Source organism: Prenolepis imparis, unplaced genomic scaffold (genome assembly GCF_030444845.1).
Source record: "Prenolepis imparis isolate NDT839.2.m4 unplaced genomic scaffold, iyPreImpa1.0 SCAF_3, whole genome shotgun sequence".
Classification (NCBI taxonomy): Eukaryota; Metazoa; Arthropoda; class Insecta; order Hymenoptera; family Formicidae; genus Prenolepis; species Prenolepis imparis.
The window spans coordinates 2678349-2697519 of NW_028141161.1; the positions used below are offsets into that span (position 1 = coordinate 2678349).

Below are 19171 nucleotides of genomic sequence, written 5' to 3' on the forward strand. Positions count from 1 at the left end.
TATCAAATAATGAACAATAACTTATGAAAAATTAATTTAATTTGAAATCTTCAAAATATGTTAAATTTAATAATAAACTTTGAATTATTATATTATAACAAGTATAAGTGCTTTGAAAATAAATAACGAATCCATAATTTATATTGTATAACTCTAATATTTTGTATCAAAACCTTTGGCATCGATTACAACTTGCTGCAGCACGAAAAACAAAAAACGCACAAAAATGCGATTTTGGGAAAATTAATCAAAAATTCGAAAATCATGATGTATTTTGTCAAATCTCATTACACTATAGGTACAAGGTACACTTGCCACCAAAAATCTACTATAAAATTTTGAGCGCATTCGACGCATTTTAACAAGTTGTATTAAAAAAACATAAAGGTGATATAATTTTGGCCGGTACTGTATATCACTTCTTTTCTAAGGAACTCGCATTTGTCTGGCTGGAGTTTTAAGTTGTGTTTGCGTAATCTCTGGAGGATCTGGGTGAGTCGCATGTGGTGGTCCTCTAGGCTGGCACCGTATATTACTATATCGTCCAAGTATACGAGACATTTGATCCCTTGTAGTCCAATCAGCACGGAGTTCATTAACTGTTGAAATGTTGCTTGCGCGTTCTTTAACCCAAATGGCATTCGATTGAACTCGTAATGTCCATACGGTGTGGAAAATGCCGTCTTGCATTTATCGGGCTTGGCCATGGGTATCTGGTGATAGCCCGACGCTAGATCCAAGGTGGTGAAGTATTTTGCATTTCCTAGTTGATTTAGTATATCCGTTATGTTTGGTATTGGGAAAGAATCGACTATGGTTAAATTATGAAATTTCCGGAAATCTACAACTATGCGTAATCTTTGGTTGCCTTCCGCATCCGCCTTTTTGGGGACCACTAGTAACGGCGCGTTCCATTGGCTGTTACTAGGTTGGATTAACTTGTCCTCCAACATGTCCTCTATTTGTTGATTTACCTCTTTTTTGTGTTTCTCCGGCAATCGGTATGGACGTACATTTACAGGTGCACTGTCAGCTCGGAACGCGATTTCGTGTGACGTACTAGGAGTGCAAGTCAGCGTGTCTCCTTTAAGGTAAAACACGTCGCTGAATTCCTCATAGATTTGAAGCAATGTCTTTACTTCTTCTTGATTGAGATGTTGTACTCGGAGTAAATTTTTTATTTGCTCTCTGCGGGAGGGTGTAGGCGCCTCCTGCGGGGGCGGGATATCATTTATTCGAGCCACCGTATTTGTAATTTCCTCGACGCTTACCCATGGAGCATTTTAATATATTTTTCGGTGGTATTTATAACGCTAATCGGGCATGAAAATTCTTCTGGTTCTACGAGACAGTGTCCAATAAATACTCCGGGCAGCATTTCCTCGGCGCGTACTACGCCTACCTTATTCGAATCGGTGATGGCTCGGATGATTGTTTCGCTTCGCGACTTCAGCATTAGCGCACGGTACGGGAGTAATTTTAATATTGTGTCCGCTAGTTGTAGCTGTTTTTTGTCGTAATCGCATGTTACCTGTGCTTTTGCAGGAAATTTCTCAAGATCCCCTCGTAGTCGATGGGGAAATCGTCCTTCACGATGTAGATAGGATGCCGTATTTTTCGGTCCTTCAAAGTTATTGTGGCCTTGATTTTTCCTATGGTCTGGATCTGGTGTCCCGTCACTCCGGTCAATGCCATTTTCTCTTCGTAGATCATGGCTTCTCATTTTAAATTTCTTAATTTAATTAAGGTAACGGTTGCGCCGGTGTCGAAGAATAAATTTAACCTTCCCTTCTTTGCCTCCTGGATGGGAAGAGTCAGTAGATCTAGTCCTGTAGTTGTGTAGTTACTTGCGAGATTTGGTACTCGGCCGCGGGTCTCGGCCGTTTTCCCCATCTTCTTCATCCACCGGTGTTGTATGTTTCTTTCGCCGTCCACTAGCGTTAAGGTGGCCTTGGGCGCTCTTATTTCCCTTTGTCTTTGTCCGCGTATTTCCAGGGCGTCCGTGCAGACTCCAACATTCGTTACGACCGTGGCCCGATTTTTTGCAGTAGGTACAATGTTTCTCGACAGCGTTGATCTTCCCTTGTGACTTTGGCAAAGAGAATCTGTTGGCGTATCGGCTCATGCGGCAGTCTCGTCCGAGGTGTCCTGTCTTCCCGCATTTGTGACACTGTAGAGTCTTATTGATGTGTGCTGCGTGTGAAACGGTCTGGTCGGTCCGGGGTCGTAGTGCCTGCTCTGTCGGGCCCTTCACTTTCTCTTCCGCGCTGACTTGTGCGATGGCGTCTTGTAGCGTCGTGTGGTGCTGCGCTCGTACCATCAGCTGAATGTTTTCCTGGAGGCCTATCTGGAAGTTTTGCAGGGCTTGTTGCTGAAGAGTATCAAGTATAATGCGCTTGCGCTCGCTGCTGAAAGCCTGCCCTTCGATCATGGATTCGTATAGTTCCATGGCTAAATTGTCGACGCGTAGTCCGTATTCTCGGGCGCTTTCGCCGGGTTTTTGCTTCAGGGTGTTGAATTCCACCTGCAGATGGGTAGTGCTCCTCTTGCTTAGATAGCAGATTTCCAGTTCCCTTTTAAGTTGTATGAAGTTGTTTATGTCGCGTGTTTCGAAATCAAGCATAGCCTTCCCCTTTAACTTATTGTTAGTGCAGAGTATCGCTTCTAGTAGCGTCTTTTCGTCTACAGGATTAATATTTTTTATGGCGTAGGAGCTGGCGCTTAGAAATTCCTTAACAAGGGGATGATCAAGCTTCGCACCCTGGGATTTAGCTAAATTTTAAATATGTTGTTATACATCCCTCCCACTAATACTCGGTACAATAACTCGTGCCAATGCGCATTAGTTTACGAGATACAATTTTTGAAAGTCGGCCATTTGGGTAATCTACCGAATCGGTAAACCAAGTTTTCTCGAGTTCGAGACCTGCTTTTTTCCAATTTTTTTTTTTACTTTTTCTTAAACATATTTATAAAATATTGCTATATTAAATGTGTATTATTTAAATAAATTAATACGCAGATATTAAACTTGTTATAACCTAAAATATTATTACATTAAGAATTATTACATATTTACTACAATTATTTGCACGTATATTTAAGAAAGGCAACAATTTGTTTATATAAAAAATGAAATATTTATCACATAATAAATTTTATTGAAATATTATATGGTACATATTAATCAGAAATTTCTTCATCATTACTTGGTATACATGTTTTTGGATGATATAAATCGTAAAAACATGTGAAACATAAAATTGTTTTACACCAAGCACATTTAATAAAAGCAGTTTCTTTACATACGCATGGTTTATTTAATATAGATATAGAAAAGCAACCTTTATTTACATTTAAAAATAATGATTTTTCTGTTATTAATTTGGACGCGTACCATGCATATTTTAACATAGGAATGAATATCGGTGCGCTTAACTGATGATGCACAAGTGAATGGATTTTTGCATCTTCTCTAGTAGATATTTCACGTTTTTTTTAAAGAGTAGGAGCATTTTGCAATTGTTTAATAATATTTTTGACTTGACGGTAAAAATATACGTTGCAGGGTTGACAAATGGGAGTACATTTAGGCGGAATTACTTTTAAAATACACGATGCTTTCCCTGTTTCATCCTCAAAAATATCATCATAAATGGTCGTATCGGTTTGACCTCCCCAGGGCTGCGTTCAGAAACAATACTTAGAATTTGATTGCCGGGAGTTCGGGTGAGTGAAGTGGTGGGGATAAGGTGGTCTCCTCGGTATGTACGTTTCTGAACGACATATTAGAGGAAAAATGGCGGCACAAAATGAACGTTCTAAATATATTCTTGGACTTGCAATTGCTGCAAGTGATAAATTATTAATGGATATTTTATTAAATATGGAAAGTGAAGAAAATGATAGTGATGATAGTGACAACGATGAGCAAATACAAGTAGAAATGAGAAAACGGATAAATGTACGTGGTCAACAAGTAAAACCTTGTAGAATAGAAGGTTATGTAAGAGAAATAATTCCACGTTTGTCGAATAATCAATTTCGAGAACATTTTCGGATACTACCAGAAACATACGAATTGCTTAAGCAAAGACTTGCAAATTCTTTGTTAAATGTAAACAATGATGGCAGACCGATGATTCCAGTTCGGAAGCAGCTTTTGGCTTCTCTGTGGTTGCTTGCAACTCCAGACTCCTATAGATAATATATATATTCTTTTTAATGGAATGGTGTAAATAAACAATTAATTATTAAGGGGATGCTATCTGTCTGTTTTATCGATCGGATGATTATAGATTTTTCTGCACCGAAAGCTTTTTATTAGTTTAATAAAATAATAAATGCTTTTCCACAATTAAAGCACGTACAGAATCAAAGTCGGAACATACCGATTTTATGTAAAAACAAGAAAAAACTAGAAAACTATAATTTCTTTATCGGCTTCTGTCGTCAGGTCAAAAAAATAATTGTTTAATATAAAAGTTCTGCTATTTGCACGTACAAAATAAGATAGGTTCCGACTAGAAATTGAATGAAGTATTAGTGAACTTTCAGATATAAGTTTAGAAGCCTAATAAATAAGAAAACGGTGCAGAAAATTTTCGTGCATATGTGTGTGCGAAATCAAGGATGAACAATAAAACAGAGCAACAGATTAGTTGCGTAATGTCGCGATAGATGGAGCTGCAACGTGTCCAGCTGACAAAGCCAGACATAACCGTTCTATCTTTGTCTCTTTCATGCGTGTGCGTGTAATATACATGTACACACCACAGGCGCGCGTATCTGTTTCTCTTCGTCGTATATTCACTCACTCTGTCTCTTTCTGATCCCACACTTTGTTTCGTCTGCCCCCCCCCCCTCTCTCTCTCTCTCTCTCTCTCTCTCTCTCTCTCTCTCTCTCTCTCTCTCTCTCTCTCTCTCTCTCTCTCTCTCTCTCTCTCTCTCTCTCTCTCTCTCTCTCTCTCTCTCTCTCTCTCTCTCTCTCTGTTTTATATATTCTATACAATTTATCTTCTACATACACACACACACACACACACACACACACACATTCACAGTAAGAATTTTTATAACAATTTACAGTTATATATGAACAAATAATAAAATTCAGTTTTCAAATATGTGTATGTTAGTAAAATCATTACTTCAACAAATTACTTCGACGTATGATGTAATAATAAGATTCACAAGTTTTTCTTTATAAATTATAAATGCATATACTTATTACCTATAACAATCATGTGAGTATTATTGTATTGTGCGAATATATAAACTTGTATGCCATTATATATTTCATGTTTGATAATATAAATAATACATCCAATTTTTTTGCTGTTTTTATATATAGTTATTTGTACAAACAGAAAAAAATTTGATGTATTATTTATATTATCAAACATGAAATATATAATGGCATACAATTTTATATATTCGCACAATACAATAATACTCACATGATTGTTATAGGTAATAAGTATATGTATTTATAATTTATATAAAAAAAAAATTGTAAATTTTATTATTACATCATACGTCGAAGTAATTTGTTGAAGTAATGATTTTACTAACATACACATATTTGATTCAACTGAATTTTATTATTTGTTCATATATAGCTGTAAATTGTTATAAAAATTCTTACTGTAAATGTGTGGCAGATAAATTGTATACAATATATAAAACAGAGAGAGAGAGAGAGATTGATTTGATTGATTGAAATTTATTAGCTTTTTCAGCTATTAATACTACATTTAAATTACATTTGTTTATACAGATAATCTTATGTTACATTTGTTGATATATACTGCTTCAACATTCGTTTAAATGGCTCAATTCTATCACATTTCTTTATTTCAACTGGCAACGCATTATACATTTGTATTCCTTCATAAAATATATTTTTTTGCGCACTCCTAGTTCTACGGTATTGTATTGCAATGTCGCCGGCTTGTCGCGTTTGTTTTCCGCTTTTATTTCCCACTATTTCTAGCCTATTTATAAATTGATCCGGTAGCATGCCACTCAATATCCTAAAAATTAGTATACACACATTATAATATAATCTCTGACGCATGGTCATAAATTGCAGCGCTTGCAGCATATGTTCTACTTTGGTATATCTATCACACTGTAATATAACCCTCATGGCTCGGTTTTGCGCTTTTTGTAGTCTATTTAGCTGTGTTTCTCCCATATTAATCAACAACATTGCACAGTACTCAAAGTGAGGCGCTATGATTGTTTTATATACCATACATCTAGTATATACCGATATATAATTGCCAATTCTATTTAGAAAACTCGTTTTTTTCCCTATTTTCCTTAGCATATAATCACAATGGTCACTAAATTGCAGTCTATCGTCAATAATTACGCCTAAATATTTCGTTGTTTTCACTCGCTCTAATTCAGTTCCATCTAAGCATTTCAAAGTAATATTACCTTTCAGTTCTTTCCTTATACCTCTGACTATCATATACTTTGTTTTCTCCGTATTCATTTTTAACTTATTTATATTCATCCATTCCTCTACTATATTAAATATCATATTCATTTTCTTCTCTAACTCAATACTACTTTCCCCACTTACATACACCATCGTATCGTCTGCAAACATTTTTATATTATATCCTTCTGGACAGACTTTGACTATATCATTTATATACAATATAAACACAAATTCAGAAGGAGGCTATATGGAGCCACGCGTAGGGTGTAGGTACGCAAATATTAAAAACAAACTTGTTGGAATAACAAATTTATTGAATCTAAACGTTTCGGTCCTTTCTTTGGACCTTCTTCAGTAAATTTAATACAATAAATAATAATGGGGAATCTACATACTACCGCACGTAGCGCAAAAGCCGTGAGCCCCCCCTATCGATATCCCATTAGATAGACAAAGTGACATAATATGTCAGGTACTCAAAAGTGGACTCTAATGACGGGTATAGTGAGGAATTTCCGAAAGAGGGCTCACTCTTACTCACACACTCATCCATCGCACGTTCACACGACCGTACGCGGACGCGCCCGACGCACGAGTGAAGAAGATATTCGTTTTGATGCTATTTATAAGGCGCCCTACCACGGCTCATAGCCTGTTATCGAAGTCAATGTCAAACAATGTGTGGAATTTATTTCTCCTTCTCTCTCTCTCCCTCTCCCCCTCCCTCTCCCTCTCCACTCTCTCCCTCTCCGGGCGGATTTGTTTGATTTTTTCCAATGTCTGTTTTCTTACAAGCCAATTGAATTTGTTATCTAACCTCTCTCGCTCTCTCACATAATAAGATCGCAACGACTTGTTTTGGAAATTGAAGAAATTGTCACACATAAAGTTCGGTAGCGTGTTTACAATATGACGTGCGAGTTCGATGACCTCGGAGAGCGAGGAACGGATGATACTATAAGCGTCGCAAATTTCAATTTTCATCGACCCCGTGATAAACCGATTACGTAGGTTTTTGAATTTAGAGATCGACCTAGTATGATATAAATTATTAGCAATGCGTGAACAAAAATTTAGATGTGGTGGAGTAATATTATGTCTAATACAGTTCTTAAGAAAAGTGATGCGTAATTTCATTTTGGTAATCGTTTTTTGTAAATTTGTCCATTTTTTCATGTAAATAACTGTTTCTGTACCAAAATAAAATTTGACATATCCGAAAAAAGTAAAATGACGCATTTTCTCAGCCTGCGTAGGACAAATAATAAACATATAATGTCAAGGCTCTGACTATTCAAAATTAATAAATAAACGGGCTAATAAGAGCCGAGCGCGGATAGAAGCGCGACAAAAAAAGAAACGAACTTATAGTTACAGTTAATTTATTCAAACGTTTCGGTCCCTGATTCGGGCCATCCTCAGTAAGCTGTACAAACATAAAATAAAAATAAAAGGTAAAAAATACAAAATTGAAAAAATGGCAAAAATTATTTAACAAAAAACGGTGAGGCGATGGTAAACAGAAATTTAGTATAATTATAATAAAAAGGAGGATCAACATGAGATAAAGAATAATTAAAATTAAAGATAGAAACAATACGTACATAAAAGAAAGAAAGAATGATTCATAAGAATCGTGCGGCAAAAAACGGCGAAGAGCCCCGCAGCCAATGTATAATCGCAACAGCGTCACCTCTCATCGTTACCAAACGGAAAGAGAACGTTTGTGAATGCATATTATTGCAAACCTGTGTTGATTAAAGAAAAATTGATCGAGCTAACAAAGAAACACGAAAGAAAGAGGCAACTTACCGATGCTAGAAAACACAGAGGCATACGGGAACGTGACATATAATCGCACTTGTTAAACGATACATCGCGACTGGTCTTTAAATGGAAAGATGAGATCGAGACAATAATATAAACACAGAACTGAGGTCAACCGAAAACAGATGATAAATGAGCGCACGCTTGGCTTTAGATATTATACATATGTTCTATCATCGGGAAATATATATGGTCTAAACACTCCGTGTCATTTTGTAAATTGATGCTATTTTTTTGTAATTTAATGTGAATCATTTCGGACACGAGTCTTTTCCCTAGAATCGGCTCCTCATCCAGGATCTCCACGCTGTTCCAATCAAACTCATGGTTTAGAAGTCTATGGTCTGTTATGACCGAGCGCTGCGTCGTGTTTCTATTGATGTGGTTGCGGTGTTCGCTTATTCTCGTTTTTAGGAAACGGCGCGTTTGACCGACATAAGAAGCGTCACAGTTATTGCAGGAGATCTTGTATACAACACAACACAAATTTTTCCTCTCTGCATATTCACACATCCTTTCAAGACAAATTCCTAATTAAAGCCTCCTTGTTGACAAAGAATTTCATGCGTGATAATCCGAGTATTATTTTTACTCGCGCGGATAAAGGTAATGTCACCGTCGCTTTAAATAAAGATATGTATCTTAAAAAAATGACAGATTTACTCAGTGACACGGATACATACACGGTGGTAAAGAAAGATCCGACTAGAACTCTAATTAACAATCTCCGTCAGCTACTCATGTTGTGGAAGCGCAGAGATTATATCTCAGAAAAATCTTACAAGCTAATGAATTGCTCGGATAGTACATTACCGCGTGCTTACGGATTGCCAAAAATTCACAAGCCGGATTGTCCTCTTAGGCTAATCGTCTCTTCAAAAAACAGTCCATTATATTTCTTGGCTAAATTTTTGCACGATATTGTACATGCCTCGCTACCTGCAGCCGACAGCCACGTTGCTGACAGTTTTGAATTAGTAGAGAAACTTAAAGACGTATACATTGATAATCAACATAAATTAATTTCTCTTGATGTTGTCTCGCTATTCACCAACATCCCATTAGCAATGGACAGTGTCGCTAGTAGGTGGCCGGACATAGAAAAGAAATGCGTCATACCAAGAGACAATTTTCTATCGGCTGTGAAGTTTGTGCTTGATTCTACGTACTTCTCCTTCAATGGCGTATACTATAGACAAACATTTGGCACCCCCATGGGCTCACCGCTGTCACCGATTATTGCTGATCTAACGTTACAGGACCTAGAAAGCAAAGCGCTTGCGAACTTGTCGGTTGCACTTCCTTTCTATGTTCGATATGTCGATGATGTCGCGTTGGCGGCCCCCTCCTCCATGCTCAAAGACATATTAAAGACCTTCAATTCCTTCCATCCGAGACTCCAGTTCACAATGGAGGAGGGCGTCGATAATCGACTTAACTACCTGGACGTCACTGTTATTGTTAACGATGGAAAGTTGGAATTCGATTGGTTCCATAAACCGACGTTCTCCGGGAGATATCTAAGTTTCGAATCACGACACGCTCTTTGCCAAAAAAGAGGCACAATTTTTTGTCTCACAGATAGAGTTTTCCTCCTGTCACATCCCAGGTTCCATAGAAAGAATTTCGAACTCGTTATAAATATTTTGCTCGATAACGGGTATCCATTGCAGTATATCTTTGATACAATTAACGAAAGATTGAAATTTCTGTTCGCGAAATTTAAGGAGAAAAATAATTCTTCTCTAAATAAGAATGACACAAGCAAAAAAGAACAGCTTCCAACCACTTTCTTTAACATTCCGTATGTCCCTGGCATTTCCGAGCAATTTAGTCGTGCAATTCGAGATTTGGATACAAAAATATCATATACCGGTATCAACAAGCTTAACAAGTTTATTAAAGTGCATAAAGATAGCTTGCCGAAAGACCTTCACACGAACGTTGTATACAAGATCTCCTGCAATAACTGTGACGCTTCTTATGTCGGTCAAACGCGCCGTTTCCTAAAAACGAGAATAAGCGAACACCGCAACCACATCAATAGAAACACGACGCAGCGCTCGGTCATAACAGACCATAGACTTCTAAACCATGAGTTTGATTGGAACAGCGTGAAGATCCTGGATGAGGAGCCGATTCTAGGGAAAAGACTCGTGTCCGAAATGATTCACATTAAATTACAAAAAAATAGCATCAATTTACAAAATGACACGGAGTGTTTAGACCATATATATTTCCCGATGATAGAACATATGTATAATATCTAAAGCCAAGCGTGCGCTCATTTATCATCTGTTTTCGGTTGACCTCAGTTCTGTGTTTATATTATTGTCTCGATCTCATCTTTCCATTTAAAGACCAGTCGCGATGTATCGTTTAACAAGTGCGATTATATGTCACGTTCCCGTATGCCTCTGTGTTTTCTAGCATCGGTAAGTTGCCTCTTTCTTTCGTGTTTCTTTGTTAGCTCGATCAATTTTTCTTTAATCAACACAGGTTTGCAATAATATGCATTCACAAACGTTCTCTTTCCGTTTGGTAACGATGAGAGGTGACGCTGTTGCGATTATACATTGGCTGCGGGGCTCTTCGCCGTTTTTTGCCGCACGATTCTTATGAATCATTCTTTCTTTCTTTTATGTACGTATTGTTTCTATCTTTAATTTTAATTATTCTTTATCTCATGTTGATCCTCCTTTTTATTATAATTATACTAAATTTCTGTTTACCATCGCCTCACCGTTTTTTGTTAAATAATTTTTGCCATTTTTTCAATTTTGTATTTTTTACCTTTTATTTTTATTTTATGTTTGTACAGCTTACTGAGGATGGCCCGAATCAGGGACCGAAACGTTTGAATAAATTAACTTTGTAACTATAAGTTCGTTTCTTTTTTTGTCGCGCTTCTATCCGCGCTCGGCTCTTATTAGCCCGTTTATTTATTAATTTTGAATAGTCAGAGCCTTGACATTATATGTTTATTATATTTCTTTTTATTCTAAATTGCAACCAATTTTCTTCCGTATTCGTATACAATGCCTTCCAATAAGCCTCATCCCTTATAGCCGCTGCTTCTCTTATTTCCTCCGAAAACCACTTCTTTCCTACCCATATTTTCGGTATCCTAAATTTCTTTCTAGGTGCTGTAATGTCTAATGCATCTACTATACTGTCAACAAGTTTTTTCGCTCTTTTATCGACAGTTACAACTTGATCTTTTTCTAGATTATTTCCCACTAGTTTAACAAATTTGTCCACATTAAACTCTCTATAGTTTCTAGCAATAATTCTTTGTATTTACTATCACTTATTTTTACATTTAGATCTACTGTTAACCACGCATGGTCCGTTATTTTAGGTTTATAACCTACTTGCACATCTATTTCATTATTAACAAAGATTAAATCTATGATTGTCTTACTTTCCATAATTCTCGTCGGTTTATTTACATATTGTTTCATTCCTAAGCTCGACATTGTTGTTTGCAATTTCCTAGTATAAAATGAATCTACGCTAATATCTATATTAAAGTCTCCTATCACTATACATTCACCTCGTATTATTAACTCTTCTACTGTGTCTTCTAAAAATCTTATGAAATCACCGTGCGATAGACTCGGTGAATGATATACTACCATTATCATTTCCCTATGCACTTTATCCTTTACCTCAATCGCCGCATACCAACAATTCGATTCTAACTTTTTATTTAATATTAATTCATGTTTAATCATCTCTTACATACAAAACGACGCCTCCTGTATTCCTATTTTCAGCGTCACATCTAATTATACAATAACCCGGTATGTTCACCTCATTGTCCGCAATTTCAGCAGTTAATCTAGTTTCTGATAACGCTAGGAACGCAGGATTCACCTTTTCCGCAATCTGATGTTGTATCTCGTCCTTATGTGCCATTAAATGCGCAAAGGCGCATTAGTTTATATTATTAACTCCGCTTCTTTCTGTCTTTGCTATTTAGCATCCTCCCAGCCGTTCCTCATCTTTTCTTCCCGTATCGCCTTCTTGAATGTTGGACATTCTACGCTAAGGGCATCATGTTCGTCGTCTATCTTCATGTTGTATGCTCGGATTTTAAACATACAATTCACACATTGATAAATACCTAGCATGAGATAAATAATATACCACTGCAGCAATATGGGAGCAACAATCAACAGTTCGTTTTCCATTGGCACATTCACATGTATAATGTGTCAAACCAGAAAAATCAACACTGTTAGGCTTATATCTTAAGAAGCATATGCTGTTCGAGAAACATGACGAGATGAAACTTTCAATTTGAGTACATTTGACTGATCTTTAACATACTCAATTTTTAGCTTACCATCTTTGTCAACCATTTCTGCCAAATATAATACGGCTTGACCGAGTTGGTATGAACCGGTGAATAAGATTTTTAAATCTCTTTCTGACATTTCTGGGAAATCTAAAATGTCATCTGATGTAACACTTTTGAAAGGTAGCTTTCGACGTAGCCAATCATTTTCTTTTACCGCAGCCGCCAAAGTATTGTGCACATCTTTTTGACTATGCATTCTCTGTAGAATGTCATTAAAAGTGTCTACATCAGAATGAAACCTTTTTCCAAAGGTGTTGTTGAGAAACGACGCGATTCTGAAGTAAGATCCAATTTTCGGTATAAACTTGTTGTCAATTTTATGATCCAAAAGGCGATATTTTTGTTTAAGCACGTCGTTTCTCAACACCTTTGGAGAAAGGTTTCATTCTGATGTAGACACTTTTGATGACATTCTACAGAGAATGCATAGTCAAAAAGATGCTAGGTACTTATCAAAAATTTTCAAACCAGCGGAAATACTCAGCAAAAAGTATTCAAGAAAAACAATTACATTCCAGTAATTGAGAGTGATAGTAATGAAGATTTAAAAAATAATGTCGACTCATATAAAAAGTACCCGGTTTTCTGAGAGGCAAGGGGACTCAGACTAAAAAAGCACCCCGTTTTGTGAGAGGCAAGGGGGATTCACACTAATAAAGCACCCCGATAAGAAGTTTAAAACCGTACTGCAGCTGCGCCGCATGCATGATTTTCATCATTTTTCGCCATGAAGTACCTCTATGAAAAATTTGGAAAAAATATGTTAAAGTAGACATTTCAAGGTTTATTTAAAAAAAAATTTAGAGGTGTATCTCTAAAACATAACCTTAAAAAAATTTTTGAAAAATTCAAAAATTTTTTTTACCCGTATTTTTGTCAGAATTTTTTTTTTAAATTTATTCTTAAAATAGTCTCATTGATGTTTATAACATATATTTTTTTCATAAAAATCGGTTTAGCCGTTTTCGAGAAAAACCACTTTTTTGATTTTGCTTTCTCCCTCCATAACTCCTACAAAAATGTAATTTTAAGGTTAATATGTGCAGGATTTTTTAGTTACATAGATGCCAATCTATGGTGTCATTTAAACTTGATACGTGCGGGGGCAACTTTTACACGCTTATCCCCCTAGGCCCTTTCCCTCCATCTTTCTACTCTACTATTCGTCTTATGTATCTGCCTTTACCCTCTTCCAGTCTATCCCTTTCCTTCCGTCTACCTGTCACTCCCCCGTCTCTTGCTGTCTCCTCTATCTACTCGTTAATCTATGTCTTTTCCTTATTTCTCCTTACTCGATCCCTCTTCTAGACTCTCGCTACTCCTTGTCCTGCGCGCTGCCGTCTCCTACCTCTATTCCGATCCTTCACCTCCAATCTATATTCCTGTTTGTCCGTGCCTGACTGTCACTCTCTGCCACGCTTTTCTACGGTCTTTCAACCTTTCTCCTTCAAACCTTCTCCACTCTCTGCACCTCCACTCACTCTCTCTCACTCCCTCTCTCACTCTGCACACTCTCATCTCTGCTACCCTTCCTAAAACACTTTACAAACACCGTTGTAGCACTATCCCACTCACCACGTGCCACGCTCTAACGCACCGGAAACGGAAGTCCAAGGTTAACTAAATACAATATATATTTAACTTCTTTAGTGTATATATAGCTTCAATTATTAAACAAAGTTTCTATTTTTATATATGTAAACATTAACTGATTTTTTAATACAACAATTAGCTAAAAACTGGTAAAAAATTTACTATTATAAGAATTTTACCTGAGTCGGCAGTTACTTTTAAAAAGTTACAAACTTCCATCTCATTATTATCATCTAAAAAATTTAGTTTTATTAATATATACAGATTATTTTATAACAATTTAATAGTACATCAAAAAGATAAACGATTCAATGTAAAAATATAAGTAAAAAACGTAGAATACTTTTTTCACGCAAGGCCTCGTTTTCAAGAAAGTTAATTTTGAAAATTAGAAAATTAATATTGCGCTTATTTTTATGTTTAAATAACTTCAAACAATATTATACATTATCGAATTTGTGTAACTTCCATTATTAAAGTTTTTATTTTTATATATGTAAACATTAACTGATATTTTATACAAAAATTAGCTAAAAAACTGATACAAGCTATTATAAGAATTTTACTTGAGTCGGCAGTTACTCCTTTATATAAGTCACAAACTTCTATTTCATTATTATCATCTAAAAAATTCAACATCATAATACAGATTAATATATACAGATTATTTTATAACAATTAGGTAGCAACTAAAAAAAAGGTAATGATATAATGATTCAATATAAAAATGTAAGTCAAAAACGTAGAATACTTTTTTCTCCTTTTAAGACCTCTTTTTTTAAAAAGTTAATTTTGAAAATTAAGAAATTAACATTTACGCTTTTTAATGCTTAAATAACCTCTAACAATGTTATATATTATTAAATTTAATCTTGATAGAATTTATATGAGCATTAAAATAGAAAAGTTTATTTTCTTTATATTAAATTATTTTCTATATATTAAAAACTAAAGTTTAATTAAATACAATATATGTGACTTCTTTAGTGTATGTAACTTCAATTATTTCAAATTTTACAAAATCAAATATTACAACAATCAAATATATTTCTATACTCTTATATTTATTAATAAGCACTGTAAAGACACATTAAATAACACATGATCATTAGAAATCATTCAAATTTAGAAAAGAAACTAAATATCAAGTAAAAAGTAACAATAAGTATTAAGTAAAAACACAAGTAAAAAAAATGATATAAGAATCACGCACAAAGATTCAGTTCTCTAGATTAATTTCTTCTCGTGCTGACGAGAGCTTATATTTTGTTTTAAATTACGTTTCTTTATCAAACTTAAAACTTCCGTTCGCACAAGAAGGAATTAATAATCTCTTGAAAGTTTTTGTGTGTGACTCTTGTACCAAATATAAACTTTTTAGGGAGTAAAACCAAAAAAATAATAATATAAATAAAAATCTAAATATATATTTTTTTATCACGGCAAATAAAGGACATTCTAATATATATGTTATTTTGTAGGTAAATATAATAATATATAAGAATATTTTTATATAAAACACACATACTCAATATGATTAAACATTAATATATTAATATATATTAATGTGTGTGTGTGTATATATATATATATTAATATAGTTAATACAATAATATAATAATCACATATATATATAAATGTAATTTATATAATAATGTAATAAAATTTATAAAAAAGAAATTTGTGCATAATCTTTGTTATTAATATTTATAAATAAAAAGTAATAAAATATGTGTATTAACAAAATAACAATAATAAAACAAATATAAGGAAACAAAAATTAATTTGTAGACACTTACCTATTAGCAATGCTATTTTATGTTGTTTATGTAAATTTTCCTTTTCAAATAATTGCAGGAATTTTTTTAATGAATAAATTCCAGTGAATAAATAATTTTGCGCCTTTTGAATCTTTCTGTTTTTATACTTGTTAAAGTGACTGCGATTTTTTGTTATTTCTAAACCATTTACTAAACGATAATAATTAATTTCTTGATCCAGAATTATTTTGGAAATGTTATCTGCAAAAATAATTTTCGATATTACATATAGAAACTATTCCAAAATAATTTTCGATAATACATATAGAAACTATTCCAATGCACTTAATATGTTACTTATAAATTGCTGTTTTATTGCTAAAAAAATTAGTAATTTTTCAAATTTTTCTATATAAATATCTACAGTCATTATCAACTAAACAAAATTCTTCAATCTTTTTATTATATAACTCTAAGCAATTATAAACTTGGGAAAACTAAATATTAAATATTAAAAGTTTTTGTTGTCAAATATTATTTTCGTATAATTTAAATGTTATTATATAATTATACCTAAAAACACTCAAAGATTCGGATGAACCATATGCATTTTTTTCAACAAAATATTATGAAATGATTCCACAAGATTATTAGTCCTAATTGGGCATCCATAGACACTTATTTTTTTTGAAATTGGAAGCCAGGTACTTCTCATATATTTCATAAAGAGCAATACGTTAGGATAATTATCATATTCTTCATCCGCAATCATCTGCATGAGGTTTAACCCTTCAGAAAACATTTCTGATGGTGCTAATGTCATTGCCATAGATACTAATTTATATGGTGCAGTAAGAAGTTCTAACTGTTTCCACTTTTTCAGAACAGCCTATATGTGAACATAAAATATATATTAATAAACTAATTTTAAAAACTTGTAAATTATAAATGCTAAAATATAAATAATCTATAAGCAAATCAAAATTAATAGTTTTGCTAATAAAAAATATTTAAAGTACCTGACAATAGTGAAACCAGCAGCCTCGTAGAGATGCATTGGGAAATTGTTCGTGGACAGCATTCATTGATGCTTTTTCATAATCACACATTATGAAGCGCAAATTACATTGCAGGTCAGGAGCTAATTTAACAACTTTTTTCCATATGGATTTGTATACTAATTGTATTCTTGCTTCACACAAGATAAATAATACTGCAATACCCTAAAAGATAATATTTATACATTAACATTAAAAGAAAAAATGTATGTAATTAAATTGTATAAAATAATAAAATAAAAATACCTTATCCATGTATCGCACATGAACTGAAAACAATTGCAAAATTTGGTGCTCTTGGTACAATCTGAAATAACACACATTTATACAGAACTATAATAATCATAATTGTCCACAAATATTTATATATAATAAAATTATATATTATTACAAATATAAAATAATAACGATTAATACTCACAGAAAATGTACCATCGATCAAAATTTCAGAACTTTTTTCTATTATTTTTAGAAGCTTATCGCAAGTAAAAATATAGGAACATTTGTTATCTTCAGATCTAATGCAGCCTTTATAAATAAACTTTATAGGTTCATAATCTTGAAGTAAATTGCCAACGTCACGCACATTTGAAGGTAACAAAGGACGCATTTTGATTCTTTCTCTTAATAATAGAGATCTTACTGCAGTAAATGAAATATTTGCTGCAACTATAGGATTTGTTCGAGAAACAATATCAAATATTTTCTTGTCAGTTGCAGTAGTCTCTTTGCACATTCGAATCATTTCATTTTTTAGATTATAAATATCAATAACGTAAGGCTCACTTGGATGATTATGCCTATTTTTAAAAACATTTTTCTTCTACTCTAACTAATAACCCACTACATGAAACAGTACGCCTTTTTGCACAACGATATATATAATTGCATCTTTTATCGATATTGTACGTATATCCTTCGTAAACATGCAAATAACTGCCTTTTTTTCCCAGATATTATTTTCATTTTAATGCTGTAAACATAAAAAATGTTTTATGTTGTATTTTTATTGCTTTTTAAAATTACACACACAAACATGCATACACGCACACATATAGAGATGTAATATATGCTATTGAATAAAATATGATAAACTATAGATTTCATAAGGTTAGAAGTAATTAAGGAAAAAAGTAATACAAAAAAAGTGTCAAAAATGATCTTGTTATTGTAATTGTATTATAACCAAATTATTTACATTACATTTAAAGTTAAAATATAGTTTGGAAAATATAATACTTTACTATTGTATCAAAACAAATGTATCAAAAGCAGAAATCTGAAAATGTAGGATATAAAAAGCATCTTCAATTTCCTTAAATATATATTCTGTTTTAATAATATTTATTCTATATTTTATTATAATCATATATAATCCAAACAAATTATAAAAGAAATACTAACGTTTAATATCGCTTAATCTAATCTACTTCGAAAATTTAGTATTGCATTTCTAAAAGCGCGGCAATCCAATAAAAAGGTTTTAATTGTATTCTACCTAATTTGTAGTCTAATTATTCAATTAATTAGTTCTGTTTCGCATACAGCGATAGGCTGCAGAGAAGAATTACGTTTACAATTCATATGAGACAAAAAACCTAAATATTATCTTTAAAATATACGAGAAAGGCGACATAAAGAAATATTCATATAACCTAATTTTATATTTGCGATTATCTTATAACAAATTCGATCAATTATTTTGCTTTTTTGTTACATTTCTATCCACTAAAAAGACAAAGTACTATACTATTGTCACATGTTAAGGAGGTAGAAGCGAATATATATATATATATATATATATATATAACGAATTATGTTGAGAAGAGATTAACTTATCATTATTTTTTTATTTGCAAATTACCTTGACTGTCCTCGCAGTTCTTATTATTCTTGAGTTTTGCCACGTGGCTCGATGCTGTAAATTAAATTCTGCCTTCTATTTTCCGGGAAAAGATTCCGGTTAGTGTGGAACGAATTCTCGAAAAGAATGATGAATCTTCCGTACTACGAAATAATTGTTTGAAGTTTAAAATAAACTAATGAGATTATGGGCCGGTCTCACCATTTCCGATTAGCTTGAGCCATAAACATACAATTAATATATTAGATA

The 19171-nt window shown here is 33.4% G+C and overlaps 1 protein-coding gene and 1 pseudogene across 1 annotated transcript; one reads left to right on the plus strand and one right to left on the minus strand.

The window, feature by feature from the left end:
• The first annotated feature begins 8931 nt into the window (after positions 1-8931).
• LOC145934237 (uncharacterized) lies at positions 8932-10551 on the plus strand. Its single transcript, XM_083034605.1, has one exon. It carries the CDS (start codon positions 8932-8934, stop codon positions 10549-10551), a length of 1620 nt encoding a protein of 539 aa, XP_082890731.1.
• Positions 10552-13602: 3051 nt separating this feature from the next.
• LOC145934238 (uncharacterized) lies at positions 13603-18024 on the minus strand (annotated as a pseudogene).
• Positions 18025-19171: the final 1147 nt, after the last annotated feature.

Coding starts and splice junctions, on each gene's coding strand:
- LOC145934237 (XM_083034605.1), top strand. CDS start 8,932: ATGACAGATTTACTCAGTGACACGGATACATACACGGTGGTAAAGAAA.